The sequence below is a fragment of the Schistocerca gregaria genome, chromosome 3 (assembly GCF_023897955.1).
Source record: "Schistocerca gregaria isolate iqSchGreg1 chromosome 3, iqSchGreg1.2, whole genome shotgun sequence".
Lineage (NCBI taxonomy): Eukaryota > Metazoa > Arthropoda > Insecta > Orthoptera > Acrididae > Schistocerca > Schistocerca gregaria.
Window position 1 is genome coordinate 886,149,710 of NC_064922.1, and position 16,439 is coordinate 886,166,148.

General features: G+C 38.0%; 1 protein-coding gene across 1 annotated transcript in view; it reads right to left on the minus strand.

The window, feature by feature from the left end:
• The window catches only part of LOC126355654 (neural-cadherin-like), a 184,553-nt gene that overhangs the window by 41,578 nt on the left and 126,536 nt on the right, over positions 1 to 16,439 (minus strand). The window contains exons 13-18 of the mRNA XM_050006018.1: positions 15,638 to 15,843; positions 15,331 to 15,473; positions 14,928 to 15,188; positions 11,063 to 11,407; positions 5,540 to 5,653; positions 5,214 to 5,400 (exon numbers count right to left, since the gene is read on the minus strand). Coding sequence (XP_049861975.1) covers positions 5,214 to 5,400; positions 5,540 to 5,653; positions 11,063 to 11,407; positions 14,928 to 15,188; positions 15,331 to 15,473; positions 15,638 to 15,843 — 1,256 coding nt within the window. The remainder of the gene's footprint in view (positions 1 to 5,213; positions 5,401 to 5,539; positions 5,654 to 11,062; positions 11,408 to 14,927; positions 15,189 to 15,330; positions 15,474 to 15,637; positions 15,844 to 16,439) is intronic.

Sequence of the window (16,439 nt, forward strand, 5' to 3'; positions counted from 1 at the left end):
ATGATATCTTGTAACTAGATGATGAGCTAAAACTATTAAGAACAAGTACACATAGTAACAACAGAAGTGTGTGCATCAAACAAGGAAAAGAAAATGTAAACACAATTGAAGGAAAACATAAAGCTTTCAGTAGGCCCACTAAAACAATTAAAGGTAAGCAAATATAATTTAACACAGATGATATATATTCAACAGTTGTGACAGGAAAAAATTTACAGCATATTTGTTGAAGAACAAACTGACATCTGCAAAATATACAAACACATCTACCTCAGTGCACATGGCCAAGATAATGTAAGCAAGTAGTAAACAAGTTAAAAAAAAAAAAAAGAGTTATGGTGCTTGGTGAGAGCCTTGCCAGGATAACTGCCAAAAAAATAAACAATTATAGTATGTACAGGTATAACTAAACTGAATGTACATTTGACTGAGATAATAAAAAACAGTAACTTACTAAACGACTTATCTAAGAATGATACCATCATAATCATGGACAGAATCAATGATATTTACCAGAATGATGGGAAACATGCTACACAGTGCTGAAAAACTAACTACGTGATCACACAGTGCCCAACATCATAGTTACTAGGATGCCACACAGATGTGACCTGCTGGATAACTCAGTCATAAAGTCAGAGCTTGAAAAACTAAACAGACAGTTCTAAAAGTGTGCAAGGCCTATCATAAAATGACATCTTCGAACTTCCCACATCAAGAGAACTATTTATGATACATGGACAACACTATAACAATGCTGGAAGTTGCTCATTGCTAAAATGCTAGCAAATTTAATAAAGAATGTTGACCACATTACAGGAAAACCAATCTTTATGGAACCAGTCTCTACAAAAACTGTACTGATTAGCTACTTGAGCAAACCTGTAACATGTAATTTAGGAATTGTTTGTGATAAAACTTGTGCAGCTACGAAGAAGTGCAGAAAAGAGACACCTATAGGTAATGGAACTAAAATGTCAAAAAATACAACCACAGCTACTACTGATAACCTTGGTGTTGAGCCTCCTATTTAAAGGACTGGAAACAGAAAGTCATGGTAAATGACATTAATGGGGAATCAGTGTCCTCTTCTTGTGGCACAATAAACTGTGGAGTCCCACAGGGCTCTATTCTGGGTCCTCTACTTTTCCTTATTTTCATAAATGACCTTCCAATGTGTACAAGGACTAAGGTAAAATTTACTTTATTTGCTGATGCTCATGATGATTCTGGTAGACAATTAGAACAAATACTAATCTTGAGATCACTGTAAATGCAATTTTTCAGGAGACCTTTAACTGGTTTACCTCTAATGGATTATCACAAAATTTTGAAAAAACTCAATTGGTTCAATTCCATACAAGCCAAAATATTGAAGGTGAGATTAATGTTAAATACAGTGATGGGACTTTAGCAAGAGTGGAGTCAACCCCAAAGTTCCTGGGTCTGCTTATTAATAGCAATCTAAACTGGTCCTTACACATTCCTTATCTATATAAAAAAGTAAGCTCAGCAATTTACGCTATTCATGCGATTGCTTCTTTCAGTGACTTAAATACTTTGAAAGCTGCCTATTTTGGTTATTTTCATGTCCTGGTGGCCTATGGAATTATATTCTGGGGAAACCAGCCAAAGGAAAACAAAATCCTCATAGCCCAGAAAAGAGTCCTTAGGATTCTGTGTGGTGTCAATTGCAGACATTCTGCAGGAAACTCTTCCAAGAGCTGAGAATACTCACAACAGTATCTCAGTACATTTTCTCTCTCATGTGTTTCTTGAGTAAAAACCATTCCCTTTTTGAAATGAAGAGCAGGTTTCATAACTATGACACTAGGGCAAAAAATGATCTACATCTTGAACAAAAGAATCTAAGTATGGCACAAAAAGGAGTACACTATTCTTGCATTAAAATATTTAACGCTCTCCCTCAGGCAATAAAAATGTCAATTACTGACCCAGCTACTTTTAAAGATCAACTTAAACAATATCTCCTAAGTAAAACCATTTGCTCACCGGAGGAATTTATGTATGAGAATATGTGAACAGATTTTGATCTATTGTAAGTCTGTTCAGTATAATTTGTAACTTTTTACAAAAAACAGTTCTTGTAAACATTTTTTTCTGTGCAATATATTATTCATTGTACAACCTATTATTATAAAAAAAAGTCTCAAATCTATGTAAATGACACATTCTATACGCAAGCGATTTATTGCTAATTGGTCTACACAACACAAATGAAATAAATAAAATAAATATGGGCCACTATAAACTCTCCCTCTAGAATTATCAAAAATACTTATACCACTATTGACCAAACATTCAAAAATGTAGAAAAAAATGGCTTCCAGCCTGGAACCATTTAAAAAACAGAATTTAGTGACCATAATGGACAGTATATTGCTTTCCATACAGTACCTAACCCCACAATGCCAACAGAACTAGTCAAAGAAAACGAATCCTAAGCAAACAGAGCATAGACACCTTCAGACAACTGTTAGCGAAGGAAACGTGAAAGTATATGTGAAAAGTTCAACAGATTTATGGAAATATTTAGCAAGTACTATGAAACTGGATTCCTCAATAAAGAAACATGGATCGAGGTCTAGTAATAGAAGCAGATCTTGGGCAACAACTGGAATAAAGATCTCAAGCAAGAAAAAGAAAAAAAAACTATATCATATTATAAAAATGCAGCAGGTATGTGATGATTTTCATGCTTATTACAGAAAATACAAGACAATATTTAAAAAGTTGTCAAGGAAACAAAAATGAAGGCAAATGATCTATACATTCAGTCTGCTGGAAACAAGACCAAAGCCGTGTGGAAAGTTGTGAAACAACAGACAGGCATTGTCACTATCAGAAATGCCAACCTCAAACTATGTCAAGACAGAGAGAACATAACAGAGCCCAGGAAAGTAGCAAATACCTTCAATAGCTGTTTTACAATCATAAGTGGGACACTAATCAGTTAGATTACTTATAGTAACCAAAATGCAACAGCATCACCACTTACATTCAACAGCTCTTCTATCTCATTCTACCTGTACCCAATGAATGAAGAAGAAATCCTGAACATCATAAAAACCTTAAAAACAAAACAGTCCTCAGAAGTAGATCATATACCTAATAAAATAATAAAACAATGTAGTGAATGAATTGAAAAACCACTAACATATTTATGCAATAATTCAATGGCATCAGAGACTTCCACTTCTTGTCTAAGTTCTCAAAAATTCTGGGAAAAGTTTTCATGAAAGACTTGCAGAATTTACGAAAAAATATCAAATCCTATCCACAGCACAACACGGGTTTAAGAAGAACCACTCAACCAACAGTGTTATCTTTGAATTCCTAAGTTAAATTTACCAGGAAGTGGACAGTGGTGATTATATCACTGGTGTAAGCCTTGACTTGTCAAAAGCATTCAGTATTATGGATCACGAAGCACATCTACAGAAATTAAATCAACTAGCCATAAGAGCCATACCTAATGACTGGGTCAGGTCATACCTTTGCAGATGGAAACAAACAGTAAAAATACAACATATTGACTGCAACAAAATCACAAACCATTACTGAGATTACCAAGGCATGAAATATGATGTTCCCCAAGGGTCAGTACTGGGACAAGTGCTGTTCCTCCTATATGTAAGTGACCTACAGTGTCAAAATGGTTACCAGTTTGCTGATGGCACGAGCTTTCTCATTACTGCAAAATCGGAAAACCTACTACCAGAAAACACAACAAAGACAATGGATAGCATAGCAGAATGGGTCACATACAATATGTTAACCATAAATGAAGGAAAAACTGTAGCAATCAACTTCCATAATGTCAAGGAAAAGGTTACACAAACTATAAATATCGAGTTGTCAAACAACGCTGTAAATAGAACTGACAAAGTTTCTTGGGCTGTGCATCCAGGATAATGTCAGATGGGGGATCTCATATTGACAATCTTAGCAAAAAATTGAACACATTCTGCTACGTAATGAGGATCTTTTAAAGCTGCTGTAGTAAAGACTACCCAAAAAGTGTATACTATGCAAGTATCCAATCAATGCTGAAGTATAGAGTCATTTTCTAGGGAGCTTTTCCAAATACCATCAAGCTACTTAGAATCCAAAAAAGAATCAGAACAATCACAGAAAGTGCCAAACAGAAAATCTTGCAAGCCACTCTTCAGAAAACTGGAAATCCTGCTCTCTTCCTCAAAAATGTAGATGTACATGCTCAAAAACAAGGAAAAAATGAATTTCCATTTGCGCCATAGAAAACTGAGCTCTGCCAAAATGAAGTTCTACACCTTGGACAACAAATATTCAGGAAACTACCAAGTAACATACAATAAATAAACAACATAGCATAGGTTCAAAGCTGCAGTAAAGGAATATCTAATTGATCACTGGTTCTGCACACTGAAAGAGTATTTTGATAAATAATAATATGTGCCAGTATGAATAATAATTTACCATTATTAGCCACTGAAACCATAGTAACATTGTAATCACTGAAAAAATACAAATAATGTACCAGTAATAAGCAGTGTAACCATAAGAGGTTAATGGTGCTAAAATGATAGAAATAATTCTGTATTAAGTGCTGTCCAACATCTTTTGTACATTCTATATACAAACAAGGTCTCGTGGACAAATAAATAAATACTTTATCACTTTTGTCACCTTAGTGTGTATTTGGTAGAGGTTCCACAAACTATAAATATCCATTTGTGGTCACCTAATGCAACACAGTATACAAATTTGAGAAAGTTTGTCAGAATGTATCTATCAGCATTGTAAAAGACCTTTCTATGAAGCTTGCTTTGTTTATGAATACAAGTGAAACCACTTATTACCTCTTAATGGAAAGATATTTCTGTTCATTCACCATAATTTGCCTACGCTTCAGCATGAGTACTAACTTATTTTTCATTAAAATTAATAATAAACAGTGTTTTTATTTGGAGATATTGTGACTTTATTTGTGTTTAAGAGTATCTTACATGTGAATTAAAGAAATTCAGTTTTATGAAATTTTAATAATTTGTTGAAAATCAGCGTGTGCCAGATATTGATCTACTATCTGGTATCTGGTCAGATAGTATAATTAAGCCAGATAGGTCAGATACTTGATAGGTGCCTGATATCCATTTCATCTCTAATCATGATTTGTAAACTGAGTGAAGCAACTTATGAGCAGATCTTACCATTCTTATAATCAGCAAAAATTTCCAATGTATTCATGCCTAGGTACTCTGCTTTTCCACCTGCATGCACACCTTCCTGTTTATCAACAACTAATAGCTGATGTCCTTCAAATGAGGTGGTCTGATTATATCTAGTAAATTCACCATCATCTAACTGAAGGATAGATAGTGAGCCATAACGTGAAATCTGAAATCCAAATAAGTTAGATTAATAAATGCTCATATGCCCACAAGATTATAGTTTGCTTAACTTTACAAATAATTGTAACTACACATATAAGAAACTTATTTTTTTAAAGAAAAAGTGAAGGAATCCTATTACTTACCTTTGCAGTATGCCAGTTGCCATCACTGATGTTAACATAACTTAAGCAGACAGACTGTTCTTCAGTATGTATGCTGTTGAGGTTGTAACGGAAACATAAGCTTCCATTTCTTATCTAGAAAAGGCAGGGAACTCACTGCTCATGTGACACAGAAAATAAACAAGAAAGTGAAAAAATTGCACCATTACATGTAGATATATAAAGAACTATAAAACCACTTAGAAGCATTTGTTGCATTTTGCACTTTTTAGCTAAACCTATCTGTTTTTTTCTTGTACGATGAAAAATTTTTTGTTTATCAAAGCCATGTGATGATTTGCAAAGCCTGCATGCACACCCTCCATGTGGTTCACATTGGGCAACATTAATTTCAAGCACTTTAAAGGGGATGCAGTTTCAGAAAAGGTTTTGTGGATCTATGAAACAATGAAATATCCAGGATGGAATAGCACAATATCTTGAAAAGCATTGTTTACAACTGAGCATGTAGAGCTGCTGCTGATTCATAGACATGCATAACGAAAAGACCGCCATACATTTTAGCTTTCGGCCTAAAGGCCTTTTCTGAAGTAGAAAGCACACACACATTCACAAAAGCATAACTCCACACACATGGTCACACATGACCACAGTTCGTGCACAGCAGCCAAAGACAATTGTCATTTGTGTGTGAGTTGTGCTTGTGTGAATGTGTGTATGCTTTCTACTTCAGAAGAAGGCCTTTTCATTCAAAGCTAAAATTAAAGTGTGCTGGAGCAAGCTGTCACCAGCAGATCAGACAGCAAAAAGGTTGTGAGAAGATCGATGGAAGCCAAAGACAAACTCGCAAGGAATGCCTCGCCAATGCCCTCTTGGCTGCTAGTATTTAGTTCGCTGCCACAGACAGGAGGGGCCAGTCTGTCGCGCACACAAAATCAGTCATTCAGTGAGTCAAGTTGAGTCATCAGTCGCAACCCAGAGGGAATTGCAGTCACAGTTAGCTGGACTGAACCTACGTTAAACAACCTCACTCCCATTTACTTTTCAGTCTTCTCCTCTTTTCCTTTCCTCTTTAGCCATTCATGCATCTTTTCATCCTACATCTTTATACTATACACCTCTTTACTTCTGTATGCATCCTCTTTGGTTTGAAGCTGGCACAGTACCTAAAGTAGAATGCCTTTGGCTTCCCTCTGACAACCATGCCTCCATCCTTGCTACCCTCCCTGTTTCCCTTTCCCTGTTGCTTCATAACCTGGGTTGTGAGTAACTAAATCCACTTTCCCTTCTTCCCTTTCTTTCCCTTCTCTCCTCCCTGGTGAAGGAACATTTATTCCGAAAGCTAGGAACTTAAATTTTCGGTTGTTTTTTGTGTTTCTATCGGCTGTACTGAGCTGAGGTAAGTACTGGCCAGCCCCCCTATCTCTTTGTTAGTAATTGTTTCACATCTTTATATGAGATTTTCCATTAATTAGTTAGATCACCTATATGGTCCACATTCTTAATTGTTTTGTCCCTTTTGTTAGCTATCACCAACTGTGCTAGATTCATTTGCCTCCTATTGTCTTTTTCCGTTTATAGTCCACTTATCTTTCTCTATTTATTGATTTATTTATTTAACATTCCATAGTTTTAACGTTCGTTATTCGCTGTTTTCCAGCCAACAATCACTGCCAACAATCTCTTCCACACCTATCAGTATCATCCAATTCCGTCGATTACGTGTTGCTGGTGATATTTTTGTGCCATTGGCTATCTTTCTTTGCCACATGAAACATTTTTTGGGACATTTCTGCGCCACCCGCGAACTTTTTTGCGGCACGCGCGATCTTTTTTGCGCACGCGCGATCTTTTTTGCGGCACGCGCGAGCTTTTTTTCGCTACTCGCTATTTCTGTTTTTGAGCAGCGTGTGTTCTTTTTCCCCTGATCTGGACATACTTGCTTGGTCTGGCCAACTTTTTCCGTATTTTTCTTATTTGGTGGTCTTTCTGTGGTATTTAACATTACCAACACAATTTCTTTCTTTCTCGCCCTTCCTTCCGTGTTTTATTCCTTCTTATGATTACTATTTTAACTTTAGTTATTTAATTTCTCTACCCACCAGTTACCCACTATGTACCGTAATCCTATACCACATTATTTACATTCATTCCGGAAACATGCATTTACCGTAGCCAAACTGCAATCCCACATACTTTTCCTCCGTTTCTGCTTAACCTTTGGAATTACCCCTAAAGGACTTACCTTAAAAGTTCCCATCTCTGGGTGCAATTCCTCCTTCCACCAATCTCTCCTGGACTTCCAGAACCCTCAATCCTTAGCCCTTACCCAACTTGTCCTGAATCTCTACACTACTTCATGTAACCACCACTCCCAACAGCTCCTATCTCTCTTCAAAGTCCTCCACCTCTCAAACCCTTGCTTGGAGAACACACTCAGGAACATCGTCCTAGAAGCCAGCCGCAAACTTGAGTCCCATGCCACACACCACCTGAAAAAACTATCCACATTGCTAGTGCAACACCTAAGAAGTGGGGTCCCTCTCCTTATCCCTCACAAACACCAACCACAACAGAACCGTCAACAAACCCCCCTCATAGCCAACAAACCGAGCCTAGCCACCCTACTCAATCTCCCCATCCCAGCACATACCCCACACAGACCAAATCTCAACTATAACCACAGTCAAATGCCACATATCACCAACCCCAATTCAGTTCTAAACCTCTCATCCAGATCCCTCTCTCCTCCAGAGACATCTGTTCTATCAAAAGGCTTAACCTTTAGCCCCACACCTAAATTCAACTACACTGCCCTGGTTAAAGATCTCCTCTCATTCACTCGGAACCTCAACTGGAAATATCACTTCACTACCCAAATACTAGACCCAGTGTTGAACCTCGTCTAGAACAGTTCCAACCGCCTTCTCAAAGGGATCCTCCTCCCCTCCCCCAAAACCATCCCTTGCAGACATTTCAGGAATTCCTCACATCCAGTGTTGCCTCCCAGTCCTTCTTGAAGAACATCCCGACAACCCCCAACATCACCCCAGCTGAATCCCGTGCCATTAAGCAGCTGATAACAGACCGCTCTATTGTAATCCTTCCGGCGGATAAAGGCTCCACAACTGCTTTCATCCCGCCATCCCCCTGGACTGAACCTACGTTAAACAATATCACTCCAATTTACTTTTCGGTCTTCTCCTCTTTTCCTTTCCTCTTTAGCCATTCATGCATCTTTTCATCCTAAATCTTTATACTATACACTTCTTTACTTCTGTATGCATCCTCTTTGGTTTGAAGCTGGCACAGTACCTACAGTAGAATATCTTTGGCTTCCCTCTGACAACCATGCCTCCATCCTTGCTACCCTCCCTGTTTTCCTTTCCCTGTTGCTTCATAACCTGGGTTGTGAGTAACTAAATCCACTTTCCCTTCTTCCCTTTCTTTCCCCTCTCTCCTCCCTGATGAAGGAACATTTATTCCGAAAGCTAGGAACTTAAATTTTCGGTTGTTTTTCGTGTTTCTATCGGCTGTACTGAGCTGAGGTAAGTACTGGCCAGTCCCTCTATCTCTTTGTTAGTAATTGTTTCACATCTTTATATGAGATTTTCCAGTAATTAGTTAGATCAGCTGTTATAAAATCAATGAAGAGTACACCAACCAGCATATTGATTTGTTTTACTTTGGACTCTGTTTTTTATTGGTGGAACTCCCATACTGAGTACACTGTATTTTGGTTGGGATGGTTACTTAAATTAGTTTGCACTAATCCAGGAAGGTTCTGTAACAGATCTCACTTTATCATGGAAATCCCCACAAATTTTGTTTGTAACTTGCCTATGCAAAAGTAGAGGATCATAAATTAAGTACATTCTAAGACAGAAAAGAGATGTACCACGAACTATACAAATGGGATGGAAATCACTAAACGTGACATACATGTACAGACAAACAAATGATGACAATATAAGAAAAATCTGATAATTTATTCAAGAGAAAGAGCCTCACCAATTGAGCAAGTCAATAATTTGTTGGTGCACATCTGGGTCTTATGTAGGTAGTTACTTGGTTTGGCCTTGATAGAATTGTTGGATGTGCTCCTGAGGGATGTTGAGCCAAATTCTGCCCAATTGGCACATTAGATCATCAAAAACCTGAACTGGTTTGGGATCCCTCCTGTTAATGCTCCAAACATTCTTGACTGGCCAGACATCTGAAGACTTTGCTGGCCATGGTAGGGTTTGACAACCATGAAAATGGGCTGTAGAAACTCTTAAATTGTGCAGAAGGAAATGATTTTGCTGAAGTGTGAGTTCTGGGAGCCTTGCCATGAAGGGCAACAAAATGGGACATGGAATATCATTGATGTACTGATGTGCTCCAAGGGTTGTGCAGATGAGAACCAAAGGGGTCCTGCTATGAAATGAAATGGCACCCCAGACAATCACTTGTGGCTGTTGGGGCATATGGTGCCTGGCAGTCAGGTTAGCATCTCATTGCTAACTGTGGCATCTCTTGACATGTCTTTGTTGGTCATTGGGGTGTGGAATCTCATTGACTGGAGTAGAATTGTCTTCAGTGATGAGCCCACTTCAGAGTGACCCTCAGTGACAAGCAAAGACATGTTCTGAGACACCTGCGACAGTGGGGGATACAAATCCGACTGTCACACACTATAAGGCCAGACAACCAAAAGTGATGGTCTACAGTGCTATTTCATTTCATAGCAGGTGCATTGTGGTTGTAGTCCACAGCACCTTTACAGCACAGCAGTACATCAATGATGTTCTATGTCCCGGTTTGTTGCCTTTCATCAAATCCATTCTGGGCTGGGCTTACATTTCAGCAAGTGTGTTTTCACATGGTAAGAGTATCTGTTGCTTGTCTTTGTGTTTACTAACCCCTACCTTGGTCAGCAATGTCATTGAATCTCTCTCCAATTAAGAATGTTTTGAGCATTATTGGCAGAGCTCTCCAACTAGGTCAGTATTTTAATGATGTCGTGCACCAATTGGAGAGAATTTGGCATGATGCCCCCCCCCCCCCCCATCCCCACCCCTCCCAGGAGAACATCCAACAACCATATGTATCAATGCCAAGCTGAATAACTGTTTTCATAAGGACCACAAGTGGACCAACACATTTTTGACTTGCTCAGTTTGTGAAGCTCTTTCTCTTGAATAAATCATCCATTTTTTCTGAAATTTTAATCATTTGTTTTCCTGTACACCTTCACATCTACTGATGTCCATTTCATTTGGATAATTCCTTCATTATGTATCTCTCTCTCTGTTCTTTCTGTCTCCCCCCCAAATCCTTCCTTCATCACATAATTAATTGTTCTTTGATGCCTCAGTAACTGTCATACCATACTATTTTTTTTCTGTTAGGATTATTCTTATATGACATGTCATTAAACCTATTATGCTTTTTAATGTCATATTAACCCAAGAAAACCATAATATCTACATCTACATTATGTGTGATTTCATCATTCTTCCATTTCTTTTACACATTGAAAATGAGACTCTGATCACAAACCTCAAGAATGGCATATTCCTGTGAGACCTGGTCAGCAAGGCGGAAAAGCTCTCCTTCAACCTCTTCTGTTTTGAATCTCATCTGCATGACTGTGGTGAAATGACTAAGTTCAAATGATAGTGCAAACTTAATGTAACTGTGAGGCAGGAATGTGATGGGTTTTGTAGGGATAGAGCAACTGGGGCCACCCCATCCCACATCACACCAGCACTGTGGTGCTGCTCCTGTCAGGTCTGCTAGACATGTGCCATGTGCTGTACAGTTGAGCTGGCTGCATGCTGCCTTTGTGTGAGAGCAACCCGTACTTGTACCCACAGACAGCAGAGGATCAGCCAAGTCCACAATCTGTGAGAAAACACCAGAGAGAGTTTTATTTTCACTAATTGGGGCAACATTTAAATAAGCACATCTACTGAATTAATAAGTAAAATTCTCTATTTCTATTTAAAAACCCACATATATTTGCAGAAATATATTTATATGATGATAAACTAAACAAAGTGAAAGCCAAAATTATTTTCCTATTCAATAATACATCTCATGGAATAACAATCTAAACACCGAAGCTGTAAAACACATTCATCTAAGCCTGAGGGACACTATATCTACAACGGTTCTAATTCAGCTATTTTTACCATTTCATTAGCAACCTCAGTATTGCAACAGTTTGCATATTATCCATTATGTTTGGATTATTCTAAAGGTTTCTATGCTCTGTGTAAAAACTAAGATTGGTCACTATTCAGGAGACTTTTCAGCTTCATCTGTAATTTGTATATTATTTATGTGATAAATATACTGTCAGTCTTTAGTTTTTTCTTTTATTGATGACCCTTATCTCATATTTGGCATCTGTTTGTGCACTGACAGAAAAAACTCAGAACACCAAAATATAATTAATGCAGATTAATGACATTTTAGAAATACTTTTGCCTCAGTAACATACTTAAGTGATTAATATTGCAAGATCATAGATTAATGTAAATGAGATATAATCCATTACAGATGTGAAATAAACCAGTGTGACTATCAAAATGTAGAATGCAAGCATTAAAATGTGCATTATGTTGTACAGGTACCAGATATCAGTTTCTGGAATGGAGTTCGATGCCTGTTGCACTTGGTTGGTCAATACAAGGGCAGTTAATGCTGTTTGTTGATGACACTGGAATTGTCATCCAGTGATGTCCCATATGTGCTCAATTGAAGACAGAGCTCATGTCTCATGATCAACCAGGCCAAGGAAACATGGGAACACACTGTAGAGCATGGTTGGTTACAGCTGTTATACACGGATGAGTGCTATCCTGTTGGAAAATACCCCCTGAAATGCTGTTCATGACTGGCCGCACAACAGGTCATATCTCCAGGCTGACATAAAAATTTGCCGTCAGGGTGTGTGGGGTAAACATGAATGTGGTCCTGCTATCATACAAAATCACGCCCCAGAGCGTAACCCCATATGTAGGTCCAGTGGGTCTAGCATGCAGACAGGTTGCTTGCAGCCCCTCAAGTGACCTCCTTCTAACTAACATATGACCATCACTGGCACTGAGGCAGAATCAGCTTTCATCAAAAACACAACAGACCCCCACCTTGTCCTCCAATGAGCTATTGCTTGACACCAATGAAGTTACAAATGGTGGTGGGTTGGGGTCAGTGGAATGCATGCCGCAGGGTGTCTGGCTCTGAGTTGTCCTTGAAGTAACTGATTTGTGACAACTGGTTGCATCACCGTGGTGCCAACTGCTGCTCAAATTGCTGCTGCAGATGCAATATGATACGCCAGAGCTGTATGCCAAACACAGTGGCCTTCCCTCTCAGTAATGCATATGGTCATTTGTAACCAAATCTTCTTGCGACTGTGTATTCTCCTGCCCACTGCTTCCAGCAATCATGTATAGTGGCTACATTCCTGCCAAGTTGTTCTGCAATATCATGGACAGTACATCTGGTTTCTCATAGCTCTGTTACATAACCTTGTTCAAGCTGAGTGAGGTGTTCTTAATGACATTTTTGCCATCTGAAAGGCATTATTGTCTAATTTCAATACACCACATCCAACACGTGAGGAACACGTGAGGCAATACTGACCCTACGACTTATCTTAGAAGCTAGATTAAGGAAGGGCAAACCTACGTTTCTAGCATTTGTAGACTTAGAGAAAGCTTTTGGCAATGTTGACTGGAATACTCTCTTTCAAATTCTGAAGGTGGCAGGGGTAAAATACAGGGAGCAAAAGGCTATTTACAATTTGTACAGAAACCAGATGGCAGTTATAAGAGTCAAGGGGCATGAAAGGGAAGCAGTGGTTGGGAAGGGAGTGAGACAGGATTGTAGCCTCTCCCCGATGTTATTCAATCTGTATATTGAGCAAGCAGTAAAAGAAACAAAAGAAAAATTCGGAGTAGGTATTAAAATTCATGGAGAAGAAATAAAAACTTTAAGGTTCGCCAATGACATTGTAATTCTCTCAGAGACAGCAAAGGACTTGGAAGAGCAGTTGAATGGAATGGACAGTGTCTTGAAAGGAGGATATAAGATGAACATCAACAAAAGCAAAACGAGGATAATGGAATGTAGTCGAATTAAGTCGGGCGATGCTGAGGGTATTAGATTAGGAAATGAGACACTTAAAGTAGTAAAGGAGTTTTGCTATTTGGGGAGCAAAATAACTGATGATGGATGAAGTAGAGAGGATATTAAACATAGACTGGCAATGGCAAGAAAAGCGTTTCTGAAGAAGAGAAATTTGTTAACATCGAGTATAGATTTAAGTGTTAGGAAGTCATTTCTGAAAGTATTTGTATGGAGTGTAGCCATGTATGGAAGTGAAACATGGACGATAAATAGTTTGGACAAGAAGAGAATAGAAGCTTTCAAAACATGGTGCTACAGAAGAATGCTGAAGATTGGATGGGTAGATCACAAAACTAATGAGGAAGTATTGAATAGGATTGGGGAGAAGAGAAGTTTGTGGCACAACTTGACCAGAAGAAGGGATCGGTTGGTAGGACATGTTCTGAGGCATCAAGGGATCACCAATTTAGTATTGGAGGGCAGTGTAGAGGGTAAAAATCGTAGAGGCAGACCAAGAGATGACTACACTAAGCAGATTCTGAAGGATGTGGGTTGCAGTGGGTTCTGGAAGATGAAGAAGCTTGCACAGGATAGAGTAGCATGGAGAGCTGCATCAAACCAGTCTCAGGACTGAAGACCACAACAACAACATCCAATCTCAAAAGTAACCTATGCTTATGACTGTTGCTGTGTACATTTATAGCAAACCTGATCTGCATCCTCATAGTGGTGCTACTAGTGCCACTCTAGTGCACATTTTAATGCTGGCGACCGGTGCAAAATTTGAACAGAAATCATCTTTCAGATGTAGAAACACACCTGCCAACTTTCGTTTATGTTGCATGACTCCTCCTTGAAGTCACAATTTTTTTTTCTGTCAGTGTAGTTACTAAGTATGCTGGAGGTATTTGAGTACTACAGCAGATCAGTTGAAATGTGACTAATTAGGCAACAAAAATTCAGTTGTATGTATGGCAAGGAATCCAAATACACTCTCCATGTTGTTTGAAAGTACCATCTGATGAAGAGTCCAAACAGTACAAAAATGCATTCGCATCTATCTATGTTCCTAGGTTAAAATTGCCACAATTGGTCAAAGCATTCACTGTCACCTATGTTGTGTAAATTATTTCTACCTACTTCTAATTTATCCAATTTAGAACTTATAATGTACTAAGACTAAACTAGGTTCTTCATAATTTCATATTATGCATAAAAACCCACTTTATCACTAAAAATAGGTAAGAATTAAAATTATATCTTTATTTACAGATAAAGCTCTTACCTGGCTATTGTGAAAGAAATTTCTTATGCAGCCATCGAAGTTTAATGATTTTGGAAAGACATGCCACTCTGTCGCCTTTGTAGGAATTTGTGTCCAGTAAATTCCACCAATCTGGAGAGGGCTGTTTAAATTGAGTTGAGTGTTCAGATATGGCAGGCTTCTCTCTGCTTGACAGCTTGTCCCATTGAAGAATACCACTGCTGCTTCTTTCATTTCTACCACATCAGCAGACTTGCAAAAATCCACTACAAGACGAACATTCTATTCAAGCAAAAGAAAAAAATTCAAGAATTCATATAATAACACATCTTCATCTACACTGTTTGCTGAGTCAATTTCATTCACAAACAATATGAAAAAATGAGTTAAATAACTGATTTTACTGCTAACTTTTGATAATTACCACGGAATTCCAAAATATGTCAATGTGATGCCATTTTCCATCATTTAGATTTCTCTCCACATGTACACTTAGTTCCACAGTTCCATGTGTTGTTTTCAGTAATAATCTGGGTTTACCATTGTATATCTCAAATGCAACAAAATCTGAAAATTTTATCAATAACACATCACATTTGTTAGTCACAAATAGCCTTCTGTATATTCCCATACATATCCCAAACACTATAGTTCTCAGTGTGTGGATATAGCAGGGGAATTACAATTCTTGTAGAGAAAAAGATGATGGTGTTAAGAAAATGAGATGATACCTGACACAGAATCTTCAAGAGGGGCCATAACTGACACTGGACCATTGTAGAATATCAGGCCTTGTTCTTCCTTTGTTAAAAACTCGAGACTAACATGGTTTTCAGATTGTGGAGTGAGTGAAGGAAACCAAGCCCATCCATCTCCTTGGAAACTTCTCACTGTTCCTTGACATCGAGGACCATCATAACCCACTGGGCAGATACAGCTGTAGCCAAGATATATGAATGTCAGAAAAGAAATGGTATATTATGTCAAAATATAAAACATTTATTTGGCTGTGAAATACTATGTGTGCAGACTCTTAATATTCTGCCTTTAAACATTCAGAGTATGAACATGAAAGCTCAAGTGTTATTTCCTCTAAGTTTAATATTCTGTTACTGCCATAATGATTGAAGGGTATTTTATTGTTCTTGCTCATTATACGCTTTAGTGATGTCTCTCACTACTATGATCCCATAAGCATATGTTCATGCAAATACAAATATATCAGAATGCAAAGTTGTGCTTATATGTCAGTAATAAAGTGGTAGTGCGACCTCCAGTCCACATGAGAGGAAATGCAAATCAGCAAATCATAGGTAATTTTTTTTTACATAAAAAATCGTTATGTGAACTGTTCAATAATCTAAAAATAAGAAAACTGTATCATCATAGATCCCACTGATGATGCCTTAGAACAAGAGAAAGATTTAAAGTGACTGGGATAAATAAATTAAGTGGCAGCAGGAAAATGTGTTTTTATTTACAAAGTAAGTAGAAATATGTATTGTTGAAGAAACAATAATGCATAACTGGCTC